The 20394-nt window shown below is 39.9% G+C and overlaps 1 protein-coding gene across 2 annotated transcripts in view; it reads right to left on the bottom strand.

Annotated features, from left to right (window-relative positions):
• LOC134529672 (facilitated trehalose transporter Tret1-like) overlaps positions 1–20394 on the bottom strand; it is a 341884-nt gene that overhangs the window by 46752 nt on the left and 274738 nt on the right. For both annotated transcript variants that reach the window (XM_063364007.1, XM_063364008.1), the window contains exon 3: positions 6512–6637. In XM_063364007.1, the coding sequence (XP_063220077.1) occupies positions 6512–6637 (126 nt within the window). The remainder of the gene's footprint in view (positions 1–6511; positions 6638–20394) is intronic.

Raw genomic sequence — 20394 nt, 5'->3', positions numbered from 1 at the left:
CACCGAGTGCTCCTGATTATTTGTGAGAGATCTATCTCTGCATGAAGAATTTTTTACTTACTGAGTCATGACATTTTTATTCAGAGTTACATTTAATCAGTGAAATTCTGTCAATAAAACAGAACATACAATATTTTTATCAGGTGGATTTAAAAAATAATAACTTTACTCAGACAAATAATATGCTTTGAGACAGCTGAGAAGCATTAACATGAAAGATAAACTTCCTTCTCCTTGATGTCTAGCGAAGCCATCCTTGTTTTGCGAACGTTAGTGAGCATCCCGCATACCACATAAAAGAACTAGATAAATTATGACTCAACACAACACGTGGCAACATCTCATGCTAATAATCGAAACCACATGAAACAATTTCATTTGTATGAGGTAACTTAATTCTTGCTGGTGAAATATTTAGAAAATTCTATTTAAGTAATGTATCTAATTTAATTCACTCAGTTTGCATCTGACAATAGTCTCAGTAACTAATATGAATCCTGATTCGGTGACTGTTGCTGTATTGAAAGGACACAGGTGTAAGTTTTGCAGCAAAGAATTTATCTTGAGAAAGAATGGAAGACAACACGAGAAGAATGACTGTGTTAAAAATCCACTACGTAATATGATAAGTTGTGTTAGATGTAGCAAGTCGTTTACGCGGAGAGAGAGCTTAAAAAGACATGACAGAACTTGTAACGCCAAGCCTGCGTACAAGCTAGAGGACAACGATGGCTCTACTAGGCTAAGGAAGAGCGATTTGCATTACGACAATAATTTTCCTTGTCTTGGGAGAGATTATGTTCGCGGCTCTTCCAATCTCGACAAAAAACTTAAATTGACGGATGATGATGATTTATGGAAGAATGAAGACAATGGAAGAATCCTTAACGTGAAAAGTGAGAATACATTCCAGCCGAATTCAAGTAGATCTTTCCTACTCTGTAAAAATGATGGACTCCTAAAAAGGAAGCATGAAGACGATGAAGACACTTCGACATCATCGGCATCGAATTCTTACGGTAATCTGGGTGAAGATGATGCCTTCTACGGTAATTGCTACAGCGACTCTGAGGCTGTTGACAAAGACATAGACTCTGATGAAGCAGCTAAAGCAGGCAAGATCGAAGACTGTGTCGGTGTCCTGAGACCGAAACGATGGAAACGTCGAGATATATTAAATAAATCTGATCAAGCATGTGATGTTCACTATCTCGATAATGAAAGTTACCCTGAGGTTGGTGTTAAAACGGAATACACCAGAGATCATAATATTTATAATAAACAAGCAAGTAAAATTGTGGTAGAAGAGATTGATTACACATCATGGAAAGATCCAAACATATTGGATGACCGGCTAAGACTTCTACATGGCTCGCTTTGTGCAGGAAACTATTCGTGCATCAAAGAAATATCCTTCATACTCAAAGAACTGAGGAAAGCTGGCTACATACAATAATGGCTTGTTTTACTTGTATTTGTATAATGTACAGAAATAAAAAATTTGAATTATAAAAATTTAATGTTTTTATTTCTTGTATTCAGATTTCTAACTAAGACTAAGTTCTCGTAACTTGTGCTTCCAAATGTGCTTCCTTTTCGTCGATGGTGCTGCCTTTTCGTTGTCGGTGCTTCCAAATGTGCTGCTTTTTCGTTGGCGGTGCTGCCTTATAGTTGTCGGTGCTTCCAAATGAGCTGCTTTTTCGATGGCGGTGCTGCCTTTTCGTTGGCGGTGCTGCCTTTTCGTTGTTGGTGCATCCAAATGTGCTTCCTTTTCGTTGGCGGTGCTGCCTTTTCGTTGTCGGTGCTTCCAAATGTGCTGTCTTTTCGATGCCGGTGCTGCCTTTTCGTTGGCAGTGCTGCCTTTTAGTTGTCAATGCTTCCAAATGTGCTTCCTTTTCGATGCCGGTGCTGCCTTTTCGTTGTCGGTGCTTCCAAATGTGCTTCCTTTTCGATGCCGGTGCTGCCTTTTCGTTGTCGGTGCTTCCAAATGTGCTTCCTTTTCGATGCCGGTGCTGCCTTTTCGTTGTCGGTGCTTCCAAATGTGCTTCCTTTTCGATGCCGGTGCTGCCTTTTCGTTGTCGGTGCTTCCAAATGTGCTTCCTTTTCGTTGCCGGTGCTTCCTTTTCGTTGTCGGTGCTTCCAAATGTGCTTCCTTTTTGATGCCGGTGCTGCCTTTTCGTTGTCGGTGCTTCCAAATGTGCTTCCTTTTTGATGCCGGTGCTGCCTTTTCGTTGTCGGTGCTTCCAAATGTGCTTCCTTTTCGATGCCGGTGCTGCCTTTTCGTTGTCGGTGCTTCCAAATGTGCTTCCTTTTCGATGCCGGTGCTGCCTTTTCGTTGTCGGTGCTTCCAAATGTGCTTCCTTTTCGATGCCGGTGCTGCCTTTTCGTTGTCGGTGCTTTCAAATGTGCTTCCTTTTCGTTGCCGGTGCTGCCTTTTCGTTGTCGGTGCTTCCAAATGTGCTTCCTTTTCGATGCCGGTGCTGCCTTTTCGTTGTCGGTGCTTCCAAATGTGCTTCCTTTTCGTTGGCGGTGCTTCCTTTTCGTTGTCGGTGCTTCCAAATGTGCTTCCTTTTTGATGCCGGTGCTGCCTTTTCGTTGTCGGTGCTTCCAAATGTGCTTCCTTTTCGATGCCGGTGCTGCCTTTTCGTTGTCGGTGCTTCCAAATGTGCTTCCTTTTCGATGTCGGTGCTGCCTTTTCGTTGTCGGTGCTTCCAAATGTGCTTCCTTTTCGATGCCGGTGCTGCCTTTTCGTTGTCGGTGCTTCCAAATGTGCTTCCTTTTCGATGCCGGTGCTGCCTTTTCGTTGTCGGTGCTTCCAAATGTGCTTCCTTTTCGATGCCGGTGCTGCCTTTTCGTTGTCGGTGCTTCCAAATGTGCTTCCTTTTCGATGCCGGTGCTGCCTTTTCGTTGTCGGTGCTTCCAAATGTGCTTCCTTTTCGTTTCCGGTGCTGCCTTTTCGTTGTCGGTGCTTCCAAATGTGCTTCCTTTTCGATGCCGGTGCTGCCTTTTCGTTGTCGGTGCTTCCAAATGTGCTGGCTTTTCATTGATGGTGCTGCCTTTTCGATGATGGTGCTTCCTGTTTTTTTTTGATTGTGCGTAGTACAAAATGTAGTGATTGAATATTTACTAGTTTAAAAACCTCTTGGTGTTACTAAAATATTTTTCAAGGTCACTTGGTCCTTTAGTAAGTATAAAAAATGTCACGAGGGATTAATTGAATATAATTAGCTAACGACGAAGTTCATGCGGACCTGAAATGACTAGCCTATACGTCTGATAATGACGTGACTCGGTCTCATGGACTGAATACAATTGATCTATATGTATGGCTTTGTACATGAACAGCTTATATGTTTTTCAGATTATTGAAAAATTAGACTTTCATAATAGGCTAATCGGCACTGTATTAATTCGTTGGTCAGGTATATTGACTTGAGTTGTTTTTCGTAGAGTGAATGATTAATAAACTCCGTGAAAGGTAATGGAAAACAGAATCTAAAATTTATTTCATAATTAGTTACAACTGTCACTGGTCAAGAATCGAACCGTGGACAGGGATCCATCGATTCAATATGAAAATTAATAATTGATTTCCTCGGAGACTTTTGGTATTTTCCCCGCATTTCTAGCTAAATAATTACATGATTTCAAGATGGCGGCCAAATTTCAAGATGGCGGGCACCTCGGTAATAATAAATGATTACTGCACTGTAACAGGTTAGAATAAAACTATCATGATGGAAATGTACTCTATAATACAAGTACACACAAGATGGTGTCCAGCAGCAGACGAAAACATGATGAAGGGCAATGACCGCTAGCATGTACTAAACATAAAATGACGGATCCATGATGGACGACAAGGACAAAGACAAATTACAAGGACAAAGTCGAATTTCAAGGTCAAGGTCAAATTTAAAGGTCAAGGTCAAATTTCAAGGTCAAGGTCAAATTTCAAGGTCAAGGTCACATTTCAAGGTCAAGGTCAAAGTTCAAGGTCAAAGTTCAAGGTCAAAGTTTAAGGTCAAGGTCAAAGTTCAAGGTCAATGACAAAGTACAATGTCAATATAAGAGGTCAAAGTTATGGTGAACAGAACATTATACTAACATGTCGTCAGCACACTCTAGCAGACGAAACCAAGATGGCGGCCTCCAGCTGACAAAGACAAGATGGCGGACATGACGTCATACCAGCTGATGGTAAATACCTTGTTATTGGTGGTGGTAGGTCAGTCTGTAGGTGGCTTCTGTGGAGGAAGGATCTGATGTGATATTTTTTTGCCCTCACCGGTTTCGAACCAAGGACGGGAATCGATATAATCAATCAGAATTCTAAAAAGTTAATTTTTTTTGATGAATTTTGGAATTTTTCCCGATTTTCTAACATAAAAATTACGGATTTCCAAGATGGCGTCTAAATTACAAGATGGCATCTAAATTACAAGATGGCGACTAAATTTCAAGATGGCGACCATAACGATAATTGCAACATTAATAGGATCCAATATGGTGGTCGTAACGTAAAGTGTAAGAATGGCATGGTACTCAACCAAGATGGCGGGTGTAAAGAAATATGCAACATTTATATAATCCAAGATGGCTACCGTAACGATAACTGCAACAGTGGTTTTTAATATTTTTTTTTAGTTCGATCAAATGATTTTTTTAATGATTTTTAAATTTTTTCCCGATTTTCTAACATAAAAATTGCGGATTTTCAAGATGGCGGGCGTAACGAAAATTGCAACGGTGACGTCATAATCCTAAAAGAGGCTTAACTGAGGCTTGAGTTAAGGATGCTTAAGCCTCTATCAGGAATTTCTAGCTGCTGGGATTTTTACGGAATAAAACGGGAAATTTTCCCTCGAAACGGGAATTTTTCCCTCGAAAACGGGAAATTTTTTCTTAAAACGTGAATTTTTGAGTCATTTTGAGTCAATTTTGAGGAATTTTGAGGAATTTTGAGTCAAAAATGGCCGCCGTGACGTCAAAATCCAAGATGGCGGAAAGGACACACAGCACCACAGCCTGGAAGCCTGTGCCAGAAAATACTATCCTATACTACTAACGCCAAACTCATGTGTCTCATTCACCGGCAATAACACCGCCACTTGCTTTTTTTTCGGTGCTGAATTAGCATCAAAATTGTGTCGTAACCAAGGGCGTTCGCATAGTGGGGGGGATGGGGAATATACCCCCCCACCCAATATCCTAAGGAAATCTATACACACCTAGTATACTCACCAACAAAAGGAAAGAATTTGAAAGAAAACAGCAGGCAAAGTGTATATATAACCCCTCGCCCTCGGCCCGGGAATTAAATTCTGCGAGTGCTCCTGGAGTCTAAACTACGACAAATTTGAGACGATATCATCCGAATGTTCGTCAAACTCTTCCGTACGCCCAAACGATGCCATTGATCGTAATACCGCACTTACCGTCAAAATAAACACTTCGTCACCACTGTTATTTATTTCGTTCAACCACGACCGTACACACCCAGTTGCCAAAACTTTCCAACCAACATTCCTACACTACAGAAATTAATTAACATGAAGAGATACAAAAAGCAAAAATAAATTTTTTCAAAGACTTTTTAGTTGGTTGTGTACCTACTATAAGTAAAATACATTTTTGGTAATGTTTGCACATTAAATAATTGTGTAATATTGTAGATAGCCATACTAATAGGTGTGACTTATTGGATTAAATAATAAAGTAGGGAAATGTTATGCTTAAAATAATAATATTTAATAACCTCCACACTTTAAGTTCCTACCTTTTTAATTTTTGTAACAAAAATATATATATTGTTGGACACAGTGTATATTTGATGATAGAGTCATAGCACACTATATTTTTACAAAAAATATTTTTAGTAAATACAATTTATCTCTATATTATTTATATGTCTGTCGGCCCCTTAGGTTAGCCTAGTCAATTTTGTATAAATGTTATATTTCGGAGTAGCAGATAGCTTTTGGTAATTTTTTTTTTCATTCCAAGACAACAAAATTGTAATTACAGGACTCTACTTAGGTAGATTGTAACTAGGCACTTGGTACGTTTGATGAAAATTCTAATGTCTGAACTCATTCAAACAAAACGTTATAGTAATGAACAGGTTCCTGACTTTTTTCCCCACAAAATAGCAGACAGCTGGTAGTATATGTAGTGACAAAATCTGCAACAAAGCATAGTGCAGTGCCTACATTTTAATTGTATGGTACTAATACCTGTACAGCTTAAACACCATCTTATAAAAACACAAAAACACAATTTCAGTAGTTTTTTAGCTCAATATTTTTTTAAGTATGTGGTAAAGCTTTACACAAAAGAGTGTGAAATGCAAACTATATTTTCGTATATTAATGAAAGTAGTTTTATACCTTTAAACTAAGTAACTGGCAAGTGATCCAATAATTATCTTTTTTTTTTATAAAGATGTGATGTGCCAGTAGTAAAAAGTTTAATTTTACAATTCTTAAGATGTTAAAATCTATATGCTTACCTCCTGTCTGTCGAGAGGAAATGGATTAGTGGTGGAGTTCGCCATGGATGCTAAAGCTGGCGACGTATAGCCAGATACGAATCCCACGATCATGGATCCAAAGGACACACTAAGAGCAGCAAGGATCTGGAAAAATAACACGGTTTTATAACAACTGTAAACAAGTATATTTTAAGGATTTTGAATACAACAGTGTTCACACACGGTAAACACATTTTCAATTCCATGGGTATGCTAATTGTTCAGCAACAAATCCCTTGACTTTATAACACATTTATTAAGGTAGCTCACAATACTGACATATTCCTGTGAGAGTGGACAGCATCAGGATAGTATTCCCAATGCACTTTTGCATGCACATTCGAAGCGAAATCTCAAATTTTAGAGTGTTCTAGAAACTATTACACATACACAGAAACAAATATTACACAGTCGACAATATCTACCCATATTTAATTTCTAAGTAGAAAATAAATGCAATAAATCGGGTTTTTAGTGAATAGGATGCAATGAACATTTATATATAACTAACACTTTAAATACTACTATAAAATTGTTACTTTGTATGTAGTCTATCTAGAGTACTTTCCTGGCGTAGTAACAGTTCTGAAGGAAATGAAGAGTGAAAATTGAGAGACATTATTCCATTTATTTTTAGTGTGTTCTCAAAGTAACTTGTAAGGCCTTAAGATAAAATTTAAACCTACGAGTTATTAAAACCTAAACCAAGGAACTTTGATGTTATATCTTGGAATTCGTTTCCAATGTAATTATTCTGCATGACTACAGCTTACGGTAATCTAACTGAAAAGTTTTCTTGATTTCTGAATCATTTTACAACTTATTATTAAGTACGTATTATTAAACTCTCACGAGTCACACGAAACGAAACTTTTTTATTAAGTTGTGTCTACAAACACTCAAAGGGTTTTATGTTGTTCGTAGTGACCTTCATTTCGTCTCCAAAAAGGTCATAGAAAACCGAAGCAAGAACAAAAAACTTTTATTTAGAAAAGCTTTAGTGAAAAGTGAAATGCAATGTTTTTGTATTTTTTTTTCCTAAATATCTACGCAGAAACCGTCGAATGCAGATGTCACTAATGCCACTTTATTTCTGAACATTCGAAAGTCAACATGTCTTTCACTCTAGGACAAAAAATTTGATTCCAAATAATTGGCGAAATTGTTGTTACGTGAGTACGGTGCAACGCGGGCAGTGTGTCGATACTGACAACACACGCGCGTGCTGTTATCATTTATATTCATTACATTTTTCAGCGAACTGTTGTATTGGTTACGAATTAGTCTGCCATAAAAATTTGAGAAACGCATTCTGGCCCGCCACGCGTGGCTGTATAGCGGGGCTCAACAGCTCGCAAGGGGACTTGTCATCTGTGACGTCCCGGCCCATGGGTTCCGCTGAACGGGTCCCGCTGGACGGGTCCCGCTGAACGGGTTTCGCTGAACGGGTCCCTCTGAACGGGTTTCGCTGAACGGGTCCCTCTGAACGGGTCCCTCTGAACGGGTCCCAGCGAAAAGAAAGGCGCGGCCGGACAAGGATAAGGCCAGTGTCCAGCCAGATTTATCAAAATAAAAGTGTGGCACAAGGCCGCGAAACTTGAGAGTTTATGGTTCCGAGTGTTGCCAAAGTATTTCTCGCTAACATGTTTTAATATGAATTCTGGGTCTTTCGTTTTTATGGGAATACACGTTCAATGGCAGGTAAAATGTTTAAATCAAAGCAGCACTGTTATTACATTTAGGCCTGGTAGTTAATCAACCTACAACAGTTTCCGAAGATAAGATTTTTTTCTTCTTCTAATTTCGTGGATTTTCCTTCTGAAACAATCGTACTTTTATTATATTTCGAAACCGCCCAATGACAGCAAGTCCAGCAAGTGAGTTTGGACAGACGGAGCGAGGCGGTGCAGCGCTAAGGCACCGGACTCGCACGCGGGCGGACCCGGGTTCCAACCCCGGTTCCCCACGGACTCCCGCAAGCACTGCAGGTCAGTGCCGGCAGCGCTGATTCCTGGCCACAGGCCGTCGTCGAACCCTTCCGCGTTACTGAGCACCCATCTCCATCGACCTCGGCGACAAGAACACACCTATACATACCTACACAAGAACTACAGGACTGCTAGACATAAAGAGTTTCATAAGGATAGTTTGAATGCCTGGAAATAACTACGGCCTAACCGTCGGGCAAAATTTGATTCTGAGAACCACCCGCACTACTAAGAAATAAATTGTCTCAAAAACTACATCTTGAGATTTTTCGATATCCCTAACTGTTTGTTATCCAGAGCACGCTGTTTCAAATGCTTCCGGTGAACAACCGAATTAGGTTCTTTGCCGATATTTAGGGGCACTACAAATTTGGAAACCACTGACCATATTATATTATTAGACAATTAAAAATAATAATTTAATAATAATATAGAAATTATAAAAATAAAAAACACTTTACGATAAATTAAATGTATTAAAAATAATCATAGCAAAATAAATAAACTAAACATAAATTAAAAATTATTAACATAACAAAAAATAATGAAAAGTTATACATCTCACAATAAAGATTACGGTAATCAAATACAACCATTTGAAATCATTTCAATATATTCAGTAAGAATTCCATGGCGATTGTGTTGAGCCGTTAGTAGGCATACTTCAATGAAAATATTATTTGTTCTTGCACTAAGAACCCTGCAAAATAATGCAAAACTGACCTGAGTGCAAACGAATTTTTTGCGCCTAAGCGGACATCCAACCCATCAACGATCGGTACTGCAGAGAGTATATGTACATTATACACGAATACATAGGTATGTATCAAATTTTTAAACAATAGCACAATTGATTCTAGATTCTTACATTTTTCATGTGGTTCTAACAAAACGTTACCAAGTTGCTAATACGTGTTTGTCAAACTGAGTTGGCACATGTTAATCGCAATTTATTCATTTTAAATTAGGTTTTTTTCTTGTGTATCCTGTCTGATAGGAGGAAAATCTTTTTAACTTGGTGAAAGGTGGTTAAGACAAAGTAAGACAGCCCGGGGGAAAAAAATCCATCGGACGAGGCAACAAGGGCAAAATGTAAGTTTGTAGGCCTACTCGCGAGATTGTGAAATATTCGCAGCGGAACTAAAAGTTAATGAAACACAGCGGTTGTTACTAATTGGACACGGATGTCGGTGCGAAAAACGCCTCTCTCTTTCTCTCTCTCTCCCGGCCTTGATTAATGGCGTGGACAACTGTGTCAGCCAGTTGTCGCAGCTGACCGCTAAGCCACCTTGGAGTTCTCGGGCGTGTGAACTGGCTCACTGTAACAACAAACTACGGTGCTTGGTAAAGGTCAACTGGAACTGCTTGAGGGGTTGTGGCGCTTATCAACACGTTATTTCGTATCTACGTGAAACGTTATTATTATTATTATTTTTGACGTGATAACGTCTCATAAATCGATGAACGCCGGCTGCACGCACGAAAAAGCATGACTCATTGTCACGTTCCGCCTGAACCGACCGTGCAAGAACCGGCCAACCACCGTGCGAGAAAATCTTCTATAATATCAAACAGGTTAAGGCGGGCTTTTTAAAAGCAGCAATTTAAAAAATTTGATATGACGTTATCACGTAAAATTATCGTCCGTAAACCAACTTTACAGACAACCCCCCCTCTTTTTTTTTTTAAATATTTTCAAAGGCCCTGCGAACTAACAAAAAAATTAAGCGTTTTATAATTTTATTAGATTATGCATAAAGACTACGTGGTGAATGATCCCACGCACAATGCGGTACAGAAAATTTCGAACTTTTTATGGCCGGGAAAATTCGCTGTTGTGACATGTTCGTTTGCGTTGATTTAATTAAACTTATTTTCAGCCACTGCAATCGATTTTTTTTAACGAAAGAGAAAAGATGTTTCCCAAGTTTAGTATAATAGGGGAAAGTCCTCTAGAACCGGACGGCCTCTAGCATCGGACACATAAGAGTTCACGAAAATCCCTTTAGGTATCAGCATAATGCAGGGTGCGTCTTAAAGGTTCCTTCCATTACACAAATGTTCCGGCAGAGTGTGTTAGTTCGTCGAGCTGTGACCACACTGTGAGCGTTTTTGTGAATATCATTGTTTATGTTTCTACCCAAGTTAAGATTTGAAAGTGAACTACACGGAATTAGTTGAATGGATTGTGTCTAAACTGTGTTCAGGTAATTATTATAGTCTGAATAACATATTCATTGATTTTTAGTGGAAATCTAAAAGTGGTTATTTAATGGCGAGAATTAATTTGGTCGCATGCGGATCCGGTAGCACCGGACACTTAATGTCCTCTAGTATCGGACACACAATTAGCCAACAGGCCCTTTGTCCTGTAGTACCGGACACATACATAGGTACTCTATTTTCTGTATTAAGACACACAAATATAAGTGTTCTGTTTTCAGACACATATGTAACTTGTTTAAGGCTCGTTTATAAATTCCTGATTATTTTTGCAATAATGAGATATGTGTTTAGTATGCATTAGCAACAATTTGCATGATTTACAAATGTTGGTTACGAGAGTGTCTCTAATTGTTATGAAAAGTAGTTTTCGTAACATATTTTTGTTATTGAATTTATAATTGTTACTTAAAGGAGTGGTACAATCTAATTATGAATGTATTATAATTTAAAATGCGTGTTGAAGACGTTACTAAAAATTAGAAATTATAGCATTTATTTTTACTGTAGCTAGTAAGAGAAACCACATGCTAATTTTACACGGGCCTTTAATGTGTTCAGACATGAAATAGGTTTTCTGTTTGCAGATTATATTAATTTCAAGCATGTCGAAAGACAAAAATGATGCGAAAAGAAGAGGCAAATGGTCCGAAGACGATATGAAGCTGGCTGTAAACAATGTGTTGGCTAATAGTTTAAGTGTACGAGAAGCTGCAATAACTTTTAGTGTTCCAAAGAGCACTTTACAGGACAGATTAATGCGAATTAAAAGTGGAGGGTAAATTCAGATCTCACCAAAATTAGGCCGGTTTGAGAAGACATTTTCAGATAGTTACGAGGAACAACTAATCTCTCACATCAAACAGTTAGATGATATGCTTATGCCTCTCACCAGAAAAGAGTTCCTGAAGCTAGCGTATGATTTGGCTGCTGCTTTGAATCTGCCCCATAGGTTCAATAGAGAGAAAAAACTTGCAGGGAAAAACTTCTACTACGATTTAATGAAGAGGCATCCAGAATTGTCATTGAGAACTGCAGAATCTACCAGCATAATGCGAGCAGTGGGTTTTAATAAGCCTCAAGTTACTATATTTTATGACAAACTAGGTCAATTGTTCGATAAATATTCTTTCCCACCTTCCCGTATTTATAATGCGGATGAGACGAGAATATCTTCTGTCCATGAAAACAGCAAAGTGATTTCAGTGAAAGGAAAAAGACAAGTTGGGAAACTAACTTCTGGGGAGAGAGGTAGAAACGTAACATTAGTGTTCTGCATGAGTGCTACGGGGCACTTCATTCCACCTATGTTTATCTTTCCTCGACAAAAAATGAATCAAAGGCTTATGATTGGTGCTCCTGGTGAGAGCTTCGCCAAATGGCTGGATGAATGCAGAACATTTTTTAGCATGGTTAAAACACTTTGCTAAGCACGCACAGCCAACGGAGCAAAGTCCCACACTTCTCGTCCTCGACGGCCACTGCAGTCATAAGGAGCTGGACGTCATTGTGTATGCTAGATCGCAGCATATCCACATGCTATCAACACCTCCCCACACCACTCATAGGCTGCAACCTCTCGACAGGTCATTCATGAAACCTTTTAAAGGGGCGTACGCAGAAGCATGTTCCGCATGGATGAGAAAGAATCCTGGACTGCGTATTAATGAATACGGCATTGCCGAGTTGGCAAGTTCTGCCTACACCAAGGTCAGTCGTCTGGAGATTGCTCTGAAATGATTCTCGTGTACAGGCATCCATCCATTCAACTCGGGTGTATTTTCAGATTTGTATTTTCAGATTTGTATTTTCTACCTTCCAAAATGACAGAAATGAAAAATCCGTCGACCAGCCAAGTAAATGGAATGTATGCCACACAGTCCAGTTCAGCACCATCCAACGTGGAACCAACTCCAGGTTCAAGTGGATTAGTCAACCCTTTGACTATTTTAGAAAAACTCTCACCTCTCCCAGATGCCAGCAAACGCAGGATTCAAAGTAGTAAAAGGAAGACGCAGAGAAGTGAAATTCTTACATCAACTCCATTTAAAGAAGCCCTGCAGGCTAAGCGCAATGAGACAGTTGAGAAGGAAACAAGAAAGCGTCTGAAGTACAAGAAATCATTCAAATTCGATGCCTTTGCAACATCATCACAGTCAAGTGTACAGGAAACCATCTGCATATTATGTGGGGAAAGTTTTGAAGAAGATTGGATCCAATGCTGTGTGTGTAAGGAATGGGCCCATGAAAACTGTGCAAGTGTTGAAGGAGCACCATTATTTTATAAATGTGACAGATGTGATAAACTTAAGAACATCGTCTAATTTTCTTTTGGGGGTATATTTTTACGCTGAATATTCTGTTAAATCAAGAAATATTTTATTGACTTATTACACCATTTTCTTCTATTTATACACTCTTATTCTAAATTTGAATGACGTCGTGCAGTTTTGAAAACGGTTTTACATTAAAACAGCTAAGTTTTTATAACTTTATACTGCATAAAAAGCTCTAGCATAATATTTATATGTGTCCCCGAGATTTCGGAACACATTCAATGTATTATGAACCTGTATATATAAAGTACGTAAATTATGTACACAATTTTTGACAAGTTTTTTAACTGTCCGATACTACCCGCCAATCTCGAGAAATACGAAAATAACTCAATAATTTTAACTCAGTGTTTTCACTAATTGCATTAGAGTTTTTGTTTATTGAATGAGTAATATTATTAAATATTTGTTCGAAGATATCTGGCATATAATACTTAATTTAAACACCTGTTAATTAAATTACTATAAACGAAAAATGTTAACTGTCCGGGGCTAGAGGACTTTCCCCTACACAAAACCATTATTTAAATTCTAAAATATACAATAAGAATATTTAAGACGGAGGATGTTCTTGAAGCTCGCCGCGTGCAGATACACCACGCAACGTGAGAGTTCGCTCATCGCGGCCTACTATTGGTCAGTGTCGATCAACGCAGTGGTTCACACCGATTAGCGGTTAATGGAGCACGGGGAGAAAAGAACTGGGCATGCCACTCCATCAAACTCCTGTCTAAGTGCGATCACAGCTGGAGATGGTGATGGATCACGAACATGTTTTGCGTCTGTGCGTCCTTACCGCAATTAGTACGCATAACGCATAAATATAAGCTATTCGGGCGTATTTAGTGGGTTTGGACTGCACGACTCTGCCATGTTAGCATTCGAAAAGTTTGTAGACGCAATGGTCACGTGACCAGATTTTGATGCATACATAAGTTTCGGTGTTTTTCATGAATTTGGTTTTTCGTATTTTGTATCTAACAAAACTCTCAAAGTTACAAAATACGTATTTACCTACTTGCCATGTTGGCTTAAACCTTATAAATAATAAACGTCTGAGCTGTTGACTTATTTTAAACCTAAAAATTCTGATGTGCGGAACAAAACAAATATAAATTGCAGTTAACCGCGGTAGCTGGCTTAAATAAATGTTTACCTTGGTTCAATGAAAAATATTGGTTGTGAAATTAAGAATGTTTGACATAGTTGCGCTTAGGGCGTTTAAGAGATATGTGGCTATTTAATAGAATATCGGGAGCTTTTAACTATTGAATTTTTACATCTTTTAAACGTTTAGTACGAACCGCATCGGAGTGTTACTGTGAGCGCGAAACAAGTGAATGATTGCATCTGTACTGAAACTTGCATAATCACTTACTACTAAGGGCATGTGCATTTCGCGAAAATATTTCTACTCTAGCTGGGAGTTAAAACACTTTAGCATTGTCTGTTTTTCGTGATTGGTCGAGTTTCTTTCAGGTACATTTCTACTGTCAGCACACCAATCACAGTAATTCAGTGCGGACGCAAACTCTTGCTGAGTGGCTCGGTCAAATAAGGCAACGACTTCTCTCGCAGACGGTCGCCAATCACAAGGAAGAAACCGCTGGTGCGGGTATACCTTGTTGCAGTCTTATAGACGTCCAGATTTTTTCGCGAAAAATGCCTGGACCTACTTATTACAATTTTACGAAATGACCAATTCGAAGACGGCCTTCAACCAGAATGATGAGCTCTCAACGTGAACGGTAACCAGTGTTCTGCGGGTGACCTGAACATTAGGCGCTTCGTTTCTGCGTTCTTGTGCGCGCATATTATGTCATGCTCCAGCGGGTATTACGAGCACACACTTTGCAAAGTAAGACATGACTAGAGACCCGGAAAATTGGCGGGTTCAATGACCTCCAGGATAGACTCCAATATCCTCTACACACTCGGGCAAATGCCAACTGTTCATTGGCTGCTGACTTGTGAGTCGTCTCGACTGGGTGGCCTGTGATTCGACACTTCTATGAGTGAGGGTCTCTAATTGGCCCTCAGTTCTCCAGATTAACAGTGAACCAATGGCAGAAGCAGCACTAATGTATAATTATTTGAATTTTAGCATAACACGAAATGAACCCGCGAATTTTCCGGGTCTCTAGACATGACAAACAACGGAGGTTCTGGTGATTCCCGCTTAAAGTAGCCGTGTGAGTCTGAACACAAGTTTCAGATAACTCCGACTACTGATGACGTAGTGACGGTATATACCGTGACCTCAGAGTACGATCACACATTTTATATGGTTTTCATCGCACCGCGGTGCTGCGTTATATTCCACGTGAGAATCAGTTCGTGATATGAAACAAATAAGAGTTCAGCGATGCATTTTAACTATAGTGTGAAATAGTGTAAAGTTTTATTGCCACTCTTTCAACATAACTACTTCAGGTGTGTTAGGAAGCCGAACTTGCCAGAACGTATGTATAACGTAAACAATAATTGAAATTAGGCAATGCTGCTGTAGTAGATTTATTTTGCCAATATATGGCTCCATGTTCATTAAGGCGACGAACGGACACGTTTAGCAAAATTAGCCACTGGGTTGGTCCACATGTATTAAATAATAACGAAACATATCAGCCAAAACAAGAAAGTAAAATACTAAATATATATATTTTAGTTATCAGTGAAACAAAACTGTCAAGCTTTACCGGCAAAATGGTTAATTCAACAAACACATTAACTACTCAGTGTTTGCTTGCCCTCTGACATCATTGGTTTAGACCATGTCTCTGAAATCCCGCGAATTATAAAGTTGGTACTTCATCATCAAAGTAAGTAGAAGTTTTGGTGAACAGTGCATAATACATGAATCGCTAGTGCACTTAACAATTAGTTGGAGTTAAGCATGACATTGTACCGAAGACAGCTTCAAGGTCAACCTATACGCTTTTACTGAGTGCATTTTACCCTTTGTGATTCCTTTCGCTTTTACGCGACTCTTTCGAGATAGGCGTGGGACAATGGAGTTTTACGCACGCATTTTCATTGCAATAGGCACAGAAGGGTGAAGTCATTTTAGATTTCCCATTTTTAGCGATTTTTTGCTAAATTGTATTAACACCAATTTAGGAGAAAAAAATTTACTACTGAGAAGAAACATACTACCGATAAGAAAATGAACAAGATATTACAATAAACTTTCTTTCATTTGAAAAAATTCTATCACATTCGTGATCTCCCACCAGCTCCTAAGCTGATTGCACTAGTCGAGTTTATCAGCTACTCGCTTGTGAATTATCTCGCTGCTGCATTGTTAAAAATTTTCGCCTTCACTTAACGAAGAACACTGGGACGTTCGTAAACTTACGGCTATCTTCGTAAATTTACGGCTATCTTCGTACATTTACGGGCACTGAGATCACTATCTTTGAACATTAGAGTCGGTGGTCGTCTCTCGGGGCGTGCGCATCTCTCTCGCGGGCTGTTGGCTGGGAGTTCCCTGCGACCTATTGGGTAACCGAAGGCTGGCAGTGCGTGCGGGATTTGTGTGCGTCTGGGGGCGGCCTAGCAGCGCCAACTGCTACCGACCGCGTCCCGCGGGTGGCGGATACGGGAGCCCAGCTCGAGAGTTGCAATCTCGCTGGGGTGGCTGTGAATAACTAATAGCAGTCCGCGGACCAATGGCCGGCCTGTGGAGTCGTTATTACGGCTATCGGGGTGAAAGGTAGCCTGAATGTAGCTCGGCGCGCGGCAGAAAGCAGCTTCGTCGGCGAAGGCACCGCAGGGGAGCTCGATGTGCCCTGGATGCGAAGTGTAGACGAACTGTGGGCTGGAAATTGCGGAGCTGTGAACTGCCGCGCGCGCAACGGAACTGAACAGCATCGGAATTCTGAAGGAAGAGATGGCGGCGCCTTCAAGTTGGGGCCCTGTTGGAGCCCTGTTGGAGCCAGTGGTAGCCTGGGCGGCGCGACCTTCAACCGACCCGGGAATTTGGGGGGCAAGAGGGTCCGACTCGCAAGATACTTCATTCGCCTGAACGACTTACCCCCACCCTGGCTTGAAAGGTCGTTGGCTGTTGACTGGAAGAAGGAAGATGAAGATGGCGCAATGTCAGGCTGCCTTTCGCTCCGAGAGCCAGCAGTTCGAGCCGGTTTACTGGCTCGTCTGCCCACTTCTGTTTTAACTGTGGCTGCCTGGGCAGCTGGGCTGGGCTGACGAGTGAAGTCGCCCGCCCCTGGGGGCGCATGCGCCCCTGGTTAATAATAACCCAGGAGTTCCCAACCTTAAATGCGGGCCGCAAGGCCCAAGCACCCAACTCCAGCATGGTTGATTTTTCAGCCCCTCCAACTCTTCTTACCTGGACCCTTCTTCCCTCTTGTCCAGTAGTTACCTGCTTGCATAATGCATGTTATTTGATCCCCGCATGAACCGGCCCAGGGTTTTCCCTGTGTCTATGCAGGTTTTACCTGGGTCACATTAGCTAGCTCTTAAGCTAGGCGACCAATGGGGCGTCAGTCATGGCGCCAATTGCAGCCATGGCTGGCCAGTAAACCCCAATAGCACACGATGCACGCGCCCTTGTCCTGCATGGTTAAAAACCCGCATGGTAGAGTGTATAGGCTTCGGCCTGAGACACACTTAGGTCCTCCCCTAACCTGGACCCTCCCCTACACACTTAGATTAACTTAGGCTAGGAAATAAATTGCTTTGAACATTAATTCAAAAGAATATTCTTGGTATATTAGGAGACTTTTCAAAAACTTGTAAAGATCACTCTTATTTTGTCCACGTGTCAGTTTAGCTTTGTTTAAAACGAAACATACAAATCGGAAATCAAAATACGCAGTAGTTTCTAAGAATATCAAGTTATTTGAAATTAAGAACAACTCTTCGTTTATTTGAAGTTAATTCTTCGTTGAAAAGTCCGTGAATTTACTGTAATTTCTAACAGTGTACCAGACTTGCTCAATTTATTCATGTCTCCTTGTTAACTCGCCGCTCGCGCTGCACATACGAGTGAAGTTGCCAAACGGGTTAGATTGCTCGATATTTCACCCGCTGCTAGTAAATTCACCGTGCGAATATATTTCTGGCTAGTAAAATCACTGTGTGTTTCGGGGTCATAGAATACTTGAAGTGCCAAGGATTTCACTAGGGGTACGTTGTTACTATCCTTTAAGTAACTAAGATTTAGGGAAACTTTAAAAAAAATATTAAAATGATTTAAAAAAACAACAAGAAATTAGCACGTAAGAAAGTGACAAACAGTACAACACTCTAGTAAACATAACGTGACATCACGAGAGCACAGGGAAAGAGCCTATTTTAGCTTCTGTAGATAATACTTGTACGCACCGCAGCTGAAGGCAGTAAGTCAGAAACACAAAACAATCACAGATCCCACTCGGGGGAAAAACAAAAAAATCAAAAGCCTAGCCGCAGTTCGAAGAGAAACATGCAAGAAACATTGAGGCATTTTAGCACAGCGAAAAGAACAGTAATATATATATATATTATTTTTTATTTTATTTATTATAATTATTTGAGTGCCTACCAACAGTCAGAGCCTTTAACAGATGGGCACTTTATATATATATATATATATATATATATATATATATATATATATATATATATATATATATATACACACACACACACACACACACACCTACATATACACACACGTGTGTGTGTGTGTCAGAAATAATTTTCATTTGCTCAATATTGAGGGAAAAAAATGAATTTTTAATAAATATTTCGTGTACATAATATTAAAATGTTTGTTATATTCAACATTTTTCAACGGGCGCCTTATGCGCCTTACAACTAACCAGTAAACTGGTTTAAAAAGTCATATTCTGTAGCTGGTCGTTCTGGAGTCTTGGTAACTGCTTCCTAATTAACATATTACCGGCCTGCGGTGTTATCCTTTCCATGTAAATTTTCCTCAGTGTACGATATTCAGGCTGATTTACTGTGTGCGCGTGGTTTCATGCCAATCTCTGGGCTCTCTACTGACACAACCTTTCAAGGAACGTTTAGCCACATTTATTTCTCTCAAGCGATTGCCATCATTGCAAAAATCGCTAAAAGACGCATGGTAAGAAAAAAGTACTCGGCATAAGCGGTCACTATTACATAAGTGATGAAGTGAACATTAAATTGCGATCCTCTTCGGTCAGTGAAAGTGATGGTTCGCTTATCGCTGGAATAACTCATCACCCAAATTTCCAAGATGCCGCAGTAAAACACTATTTCTCCAGTATGGTTTATGTATAAGACCTACAAATTTCACGGTTTTCTTTTCGGGTGCTAGGCTAGATTACACAAAAGCGTGCATAGCAGCAAAGAATACATGCGTTCATTGTTAACTGCCAGATTTCATCTTTTCTCCAGGATGCACGTGATTCTATTGGATGTTTTCTAGATGTTTCCGATTGATTTTTAGAGTAATCCAGGACTAGTCAAGTAACCCGGAGTCTAATGGCGAAGGTCTTTCAAGTGTGCGGACATTTGAATTCTAGACTGTCGCCAAATAATAACTAGAGACCGGAAAAATTCGCGGATTCATTTCGCGATAGGCTAGAATCCAGACTAGCTCAACTTCATGCTGCTTCAGTGATTGGACCACAGTTTACCTGAATGGCCATAAGCCAATGAAGAATACACAGCAAAAAAAAAACAACATCGAATAACAAGCATTCCAGTTGACAGGTGGCACGTATTAGTAGCCAATCAGCAGGTGTAATTTTCCCAAGTAGGACATAGAGGATTGTGGAGTATATCCTAGAGGTCACTGAAACCGCGAATTTTTTCCAGTCCCTAATAATAACGCGAATTTTACAGGTCACTTTTCATACCTTCCTACAAATATTATTCTTGCAAACGGAGAGTGGAATAGTTTTTTTTGTTTGTTTGGGGGGAGCAAGATTAACCACTAACGCAGTATTTTTTTGTAGAAAACAACAATATAACTCTACAAAAAAACTTTCATCGGTACAGGTGAGAATATTGCCACAGTTTCAGTTAAAAAAGTAGTAAACTGAAGACAGCTGTTGTCACGTCACACGAAGTCTGCGCTAGTGCTGAAGACTCCACCTGTCGAAAGGATCTCTCGCTAAATGGCGTTTCGGGACATAGACCACTATGACGTCGATGGAACGAAACAGCGAATATATTTTACGTGACATGTATATTCCCAGTGTTATTTTTGTAAATGCTTACGACCAACTATTATACGTTTATTGATCAGCAGTAGGCCTACTATAACATGAAAATTTACGTAGGCCTACTGCACTAAAACGTTGTGCGTGAGAATACATAA

The sequence above is a fragment of the Bacillus rossius genome, chromosome 2 (assembly GCF_032445375.1).
Source record: "Bacillus rossius redtenbacheri isolate Brsri chromosome 2, Brsri_v3, whole genome shotgun sequence".
Lineage (NCBI taxonomy): Eukaryota > Metazoa > Arthropoda > Insecta > Phasmatodea > Bacillidae > Bacillus > Bacillus rossius.
This window is presented reverse-complemented; position numbering and strand designations above follow the sequence as displayed.